Source organism: Pteropus alecto, unplaced genomic scaffold, assembly GCF_000325575.1.
Source record: "Pteropus alecto unplaced genomic scaffold, ASM32557v1 scaffold20, whole genome shotgun sequence".
Lineage (NCBI taxonomy): Eukaryota > Metazoa > Chordata > Mammalia > Chiroptera > Pteropodidae > Pteropus > Pteropus alecto.
The window spans coordinates 13,681,325-13,688,743 of record NW_006436298.1 but is presented as its reverse complement, the minus strand read 5'-3'; the positions used below and the strand labels follow the sequence as shown (position 1 = coordinate 13,688,743).

Genomic DNA, 7,419 nt, shown 5'->3' with positions numbered 1-7,419 from the left:
CATTAATCTAAATATTTTACCATGTAATTTCCAAAAATAGGAAGTTTCCCACAATTGCATTTTTGTTTCTATATGGCCAAATCCTACTTTTTCTCTTAATATTTCCTGCACTTATCACATACTACTTGTGGCATGTAATCCATAAATGTTGATAAGAAATATGCTAATTATGTCAAAGTAATTGATAATTTTTAGCAATTTTTACTTACAGCTGCTCAATGATATAAGTATCTTGTATTAGTTATCTAATATTAGTTGCTACAAATAATGAACCACTAGAAAACTTAGCAGATTAAAACAACAGATGTTTATTATTTGACAGTTCTGAGATTGAGAAATCTGAGATGGTTAGTTGAGTGGTTCCCATGAAGTTGCAAACTATTGGCTTGAGCTGCAATTTAAAAGTTTGAGTGGGGTTGGAGGATCCATTTCCACTCGTGGCTCTTATCAGGAGACTTCAGTTTCTTGCCAGGCAGCCTCTCGATGGGGCTGCCCATTCATGGCAACTGGCTTTCCCAAGAATGAGTGATCCAATAGAAAGGCGGGGGCGGGGGAGCAGAGAGAGACAGAGACAGACAGACAGATAGACAGACAGAGAGACAGGAAGGTAAGGGAGAGAGGGACAAAAGAAGAATGGGGAGAAATGCACCAAGATGGAAGCCATAGTCTTTTATAACATAAATCTTGGAAATGGAATCCCATCCTTCCGCTGTATTCTATTGGTAGCAAAGACCAACAATAGTACAATGTGGGAGGGAATTACACAAGGGTGTGAAAACCAGGAGGTAGGGATCATTGTGGGCTATCTTAGAGGCTGTCAAGATCTTATTTTACCAGAAGAAAGAGGCTCTTTCCTTATTACATTTAGAGGTTCGTAATAAAGCACTGGAATTAGACCTATTTCTTCATTTGTAAAAAGCATGAAAATAGTCATAATTTTATCAGTGCAAATGCAGAAAGTATTTCCCAACAGGTGTTACATATTAAATTATGTATCATTCCAAGCTAAATCCAAAACACAGAATATAGATTTAAAACTAATCATTGGTTAAAAAAAAAAATACCAATGAGTCAATTAAGTGGTACAGATAAATTTAGAAGGTGAGGCTTAGTGTCTGGTAGGAAAAACATAAAGTTTTTAAATACAGCTCAAATAAAAAATAACCTTGCAAGTGTTTTAGTAGTAAAAGTTTTGTTAAGAGAAATGTAGTCCTCCTACTGAAACATATGGTCATAATTCCAACAGTGGATTTTCTTTTTGCCTTTTTGCAGTAAGACACTTTTATCAATCACTGAGTAAAAATGTTTGAGAAGCAATGAAACCTTTAAGATTGTAAATATAAACCACATAACTCAAAGTAATTGAAGAGTAATTGATATTGTGTTCTTCAATGTAAACATGCTACGTTTTTATAAAAAATAAAGGGAAGAAAAATATATAGTATATATTTGTATTTGCTGCTACTGCACCTAAACCATGGGAAGATACACAAGAAACTAATAAAAATGATTACTTGTCGAGATTGAATGGGAAGAACAAAGTAGATGTGTACAAGGTGGGAGGTAAAATTAACTCTGTTAAGTTTTTAATATTTTTTTCTGATATTTGAATCATGTATATATATTAAATATATGAAACTCTTTTTAATCACGAAGAAGAAAATTAAAACCTAGGATGGCTTGGAAGTTTCTGATTTAAGATACTATCTTTTAAATTTTGAGTCAATTTATCAAAGTTATGCTTGCTATTAAAAAAAGATGTTCTGTTATTTACAAAATACCTAAATCCAGTCTGTTATAAACTTAGGCAATTGAGACACCACAGTCAGACTACTACTTTTTTTTTTTTTAAGACAGTTTAAATAATATATTCAAGATCATGCAGTTACTAAATGATGGAATTGGTGTTCAATCTCAGGTTTTATGTCTGCAAAGCCTGTATTTTTCCTTGCCTTTTCCTGAAGGTATTATTTTCCAAACTTGGTCTTTGATATATGTGTTTCTCTTTATCTGCATTGACCCTTCCCAGTTCCTTTTCAAGAAAGAGAACTCTTCCCAGGGGTAATGAAGGCAGTCCTCACTGGCTCTGCTTTTCCTTTCCAAAGCCACTTCTCAACAGCTTCTTTGAACTCTCATGAGTGCTTCAGATATATCTTCTATTTTTCCTCCTAACCATACTGGAGCTGGATTTGTGAGCCCTTGGAAAACTCCATACACACTCTTCCTGACCAATGGATCAGGAAGTTAAGATTTTACCACAATAAGAGGCTTCTTATTTGGATACCCTCTCAGATGTCCATCCCACAGAGTAAACTCAAGGATCTATAACTTGTAGTCCCCTTACTCTTTCCTCAGAGCATAGCTCTATGAACTGTGTGCCTCATTATCGAACACTTAGATGCTGCCTGTGGAGATTTTCCTCCTGTGGAAATTTTCTTGACCAGAATATACACTTGCCTCACCTGTGCCCTTGCAGGTGTCTTGCTGTCCTGTCCTATGGTTATACTTTGATGATTTGTCTCTCTCCAGACTAATATCCTTCAATTCACCATTATCTTTGGGATAATGTCTAACCTCTTACAAATAACATGCCAATGTTATTTGCAAACTAGATTCATTGTTTTCTCAGTTGATCTTTTACTCCCACTTTCTCTTCTACTCCTTGCTTTAGCTTTCCCTGCTTCAAATATGTCAACTACTCACCCATGCTTTCTTGCTTGCTTGCTTTTGATTTTCTAGGCTACTACTTTTATAGTTAAATTTTTGGTAAAATATTCACACAAAACAGAAGACTCTAAAGTAAATTGCCCTAAAAAGGAAAGTTTGGTCTTTTTACACATTACTACTTTTCAGATTTTCAACTCTTGCCTAGACAAGTTTAATGCCCACTATCTAACAGATTCTCAGGCTGCCTTCTCATTACTGGTATGGCTATCCTCCTGGGTTGTTTTCCAACTACCTAGTCAAGATCCATATCTCTATTATAGCAATTACTTTTACTTTGTTAATGATCTGCTTCACATAATCAGCTCTGAGAGAGAAAGAACTATTTTATTCATCTTGCAACCAGTGAAGGCTAATAAAGTGCTCTGCATATGGCAAATATATAGACACAAAGTTTGTTGGATGGCTACAGAAAACAATGAGTTAGATTTTACTTCATGTTTCAAAATTCAGAGAGAGTAGTATTAAAAGGCATGAAAGCAAAAACAGATCATTGCAGAAGTGAGTATAAAGAACCATTGTATTTTTTCAGCTTTAAAAAATTAAAATTTCAAATTAAGTACCAATGTGAAGAACATGATCAAATAAGTAACAAATGCATTCAGAAACATACATCTACAAAGAATACTTTAAAATGTGCCTCCAAAGGCACATCATTCCAATTTTTATTAAATGTAGAGATTTTTTGAAAACAAATCCAAAGCTATCCCATCATGGAAAGTGCCTTCCACTGTTTGGTTATTTTAAGGTAAGTTCTTATTCATAGATTGTGCAATAATTTATGTTGCAAAATAAACATACTATATAAAAACATAAATTGTGTTTGATATATAATTGTTTTTACCTTATACTGTTTCAATAAATTTCATAAGTTATTACCTTTTGCCACTTTATTTAATATCTGTAACATTTTACATTGTTTATGAAGGAGCTTCTTCCAGAAGACTGATATTCTCCTACATACTGTGTCTTTGGCTAGTACTATAGATGTGATTCAAGAGGAACCATATGACCAATCTGATTAAAATTCCTAGTCTCTCCTAGCCTGAGACCTTAGTTCCTGAGTTATAACCCTATGTGGTCTTCAACTGAGTTGCTTCATATTTTTCTTAAAACAGGGCTATTTAGTATAATTTCTTTTTCTTGAGATATACAAGTGTTTTTGATACAAAAACATATATTCCACATAAGAATAAAGCATCAAAATAATGATATTTTATATAACTTAAATGACAGGACTAAAATATGCCCATTTCATACTTTTCTTATTTTGCTCTGTGAAGTAAAGAGGAAAGCTCTGTAACAGTTTTAAATACATAGAATTTAACTTATGTTAATATTCTGTTATAAAAAAATAACTACCATATAAAGAATTTAAAATATGCAAAAGTAATTAGTTCATTAAAATCTGTATTTAAAACATTCGTGCCAATGAAAATATGTAGACTTGCCAAGAAACTTTAAAGGTTTAAAAGTAAAAAAAAAACAAAAACAAAACAAAACAAAAAAAACAACCTGTTTCAGGCTTCATTTATTGCTACATAATGACTATTTCGAGGGTCACCTGGCCTGTCGTCAATCACTCTTAGAAGTGGTAAATACAGTGGTATACTTTGGAAAGAAAGGAGAAAAACTAATGCACTGCAATATAAAAATATTACCCATTTATAAATTATTAAAGATTTATAAAACACATACCGAATCACATTCTTGCTATAAAAACATAAATATAGAAGCACAAAATCCTGAAGCACCCACAATTATTTTAAGAATACCTATTTAATCAAGAAAAAACCATATATGTGTGTGTGTATACAGATATATACACACATATATATATATAATTTGAGAAGAAAGAAGACAAAATTCTGATTTTAATCCAAACAGTTTATCTAGTCATGGAGGTAGGTCACCACTCCAATTACACAAATAAGTTATCTGCCTTATTCAAACAATTATATTAAGTCTAAGATCTGGAAACTGGTCTATGCCATTGAAATACATTTTTAATAGACTTTAGAAACCAGTAATCTAACTGGCATATACAGAAAACAGTTATTTCCCTTATGAGGTTACATCTGAAAAGAGCCTTCATTAAAATTGATCTTGGAATAAAGAGGTATACCTAAGTGCAGATACTTTGGCATAGCATTTGAATAACACAGGAAATGCTACAAATTTTTTAAAGACAGAAGAAATCCTTGTCTTTTTAGTATTTGTATTAAGTGTAAAGCTTCAAAAACTGGATCTCTTCAATTTTCAGAGATTTAAATTGTGCTAATGATTTAAAAAGATCATTCCTGACTAAAAAGCAAAGCTTATGTGTTTCAAACATCAAACATAATTACTTTTAGTGTTTGTGGCATTTCAGGTTTAGTGCTAGAGTTAGTTTTAACAAATCAGTTTGCAATATGTAATTTGACTCACTAAAATCTTTTCACTAAAAAAGATTTTCTATAATGAAAAACACTAATTCTATTTCTAATGGTAAACTAGTAGAGTTGGAGGTCCCACCATGGATCACAGGGATTAGAGCACTATCAAGGTCATTTAGATAATGCTGAGGAAGTAGTCGGCCTTCAGATCCTGCCTGAAATTCAACCTGAAAAAAAAAAAATCTGGATAAGTCAACCCTAGAAAATGAGCAATCTTGTTTAGCTCATGTAAAATAAACTAAAAATATTCAGTTTAAGAATGTTAAGAAAATTCTTGAATTTTATTCATAAAATCTTATATTCTCATATTTCTTTTATCCATCTACTACATAAATTGTAATTTTCTTTCTCACAAATGTTATAAAAATAAAAAAAAATTGTTAGTAATTCGTTCTTTAGGTTTCTTCTCAATGAACACGTGAACATATTGGAGGACTACCAACATGACTTAAATAAAAACCCCATGGTATTAAAGAAAAGTAATCAACTTTAAAATATTTTGTATTTGTTGTTTCAATATTCAACATTTGAATTTAATGTTGCTGGTGAAAAGTACATTTTAATACATTTGACTAAAAACATATTAAGAGTGTCTACTCAAATAAATAATTATTGAAAAAGGAAATTTTAACAGTGAGATGAAAATATAAGTTCTTTCCAATAAAAACTATGAATGTAACACATCCTGGCTGAAGAAAAGCAAATTAGCATATGAACTCTTTCATATGAGATAAACCATTATAATGAAGAACCTGCTTTGAAAACTATTATACTGGAAACAGAAATGCACATTAAAATAATACTAGAGTACCATTTTCCACCTATCAGATTGGCAAAGTTCAAAAGTTTGATTACATACTACTTTGATAAGGATGTGGGGGGAAGGAATGATCTCATAAATTGTGATAGAAACATAAATTGGCATAACCTCTACTTCAGACATGGTAATACCTATTGAGTACATACTTGGACCTGACAATTCTACTCTAGGAATGTTTCTTATATACTCATACTTATGCAAAAAGAAAATATTGTTGATAACCTAAGTGTCAATCTGTAAATACCGAACATGCATAAGAATTAGTTAAATTACGATATATTTATATATAAACTACTACTATGCCACTGTTAAAAAGAATATGTAATAACATGAAATATCTCTAAAGTACATTAAGTTAAAAAAGGTAAAAAAAAAAAAAGCTATGTAAAGGAGGAATGAAAAGGACATACATACTTATTTGCATGCATAAAATCACAAAGAATATGTAGAAATGGGTAACATTTGATTGCCTAACCAGAAAGGAAGAATGAGAGGGAGTATGGAGGTGGACACTAGAGTTTGGAGATAAGAACAGGAAGGAGATCTTTCCAAATCTATTACCTTATACAACTCTACTGGGCACCATTTACATTGTAGCCTGGAGTTAAGGGGCCAGTTACATAGGCTACAGCGTGAATGATGCTCTCTAGAAATGTTCAATGAGGTGATCCTGTTACATAAATACTTCGACTTTTGTAATTTTAAATCAATCACCTGACTATAGTATCTATTCAGAATAATAAATTTTAAAACCTACTTATCAAGCAGGATTGTTGTGGAGCAGGGGTTAGCAAACTATGGCCTGAGAGCCAACCTGGCCCACCGTTTTTATAAACAAAGTTTCAATGGAACACAGCCCAGCTTGTTAAGTTTACATACTGTTTATGGCTGCTTTTGCACTATAATGACAGAGTTGAGCAGTTGTGAAATAAATCACACAGCCCATAATGCCTAAAATGCCTAAAATATTTAGTGTCTAGCCTTTTACAAAAAAAAAAGCTTGCTGACTTGCTGTGGAGGGTAAAGGAGATAATGTACATGAAGTGTACACACACTGATGTTCAACAAATTTTAGTTGTCTTCATCTCAAAATAAAAAGTTAAAGAAAAAGCTTTTAATTATTTTATGATACAATCATTTAAAAAATACATCACAAAAACATGCCTCACCATATCAGTGTCAATGGAAACTCTTAGGCCAATTTTATTCATCCCATTACTCTTTAGAGTTTTCAGATGAGGGCACAGTGCAGCACTACATGCCATGGCTATTTCTTTTGCAAATTGATAACGAGTTGCTGAAACAAATAAATCCTGGTCCTTTAGAAAGTAGAAGACCTGAAATATATTTAATTAGGAAACAAGTCATAATTAAAAGTATCTTTAAAAATGCAACAATTGCTACTTTCAATTTAGCTTTATTAATAAAATTCCAATGTTA

The 7,419-nt window shown here is 32.0% G+C and overlaps 1 protein-coding gene across 2 annotated transcripts in view; it reads right to left on the bottom strand.

The window, feature by feature from the left end:
- Positions 1-3,131: 3,131 nt before the first annotated feature.
- ZFYVE16 (zinc finger FYVE-type containing 16) overlaps positions 3,132-7,419 on the bottom strand; it is a 42,700-nt gene continuing 38,412 nt past the window's right edge. The window contains exons 17-18 of one of the 2 annotated variants that reach the window (XM_025047857.1): positions 7,149-7,316; positions 3,132-5,326 (exon numbers count right to left, since the gene is read on the bottom strand). In XM_025047857.1, the coding sequence (XP_024903625.1) occupies positions 5,165-5,326; positions 7,149-7,316 (330 nt within the window). In that variant the 3' untranslated portion in view covers positions 3,132-5,164. The remainder of the gene's footprint in view (positions 5,327-7,148; positions 7,317-7,419) is intronic. The other variant, XM_006913183.3, reaches the window with a different exon arrangement.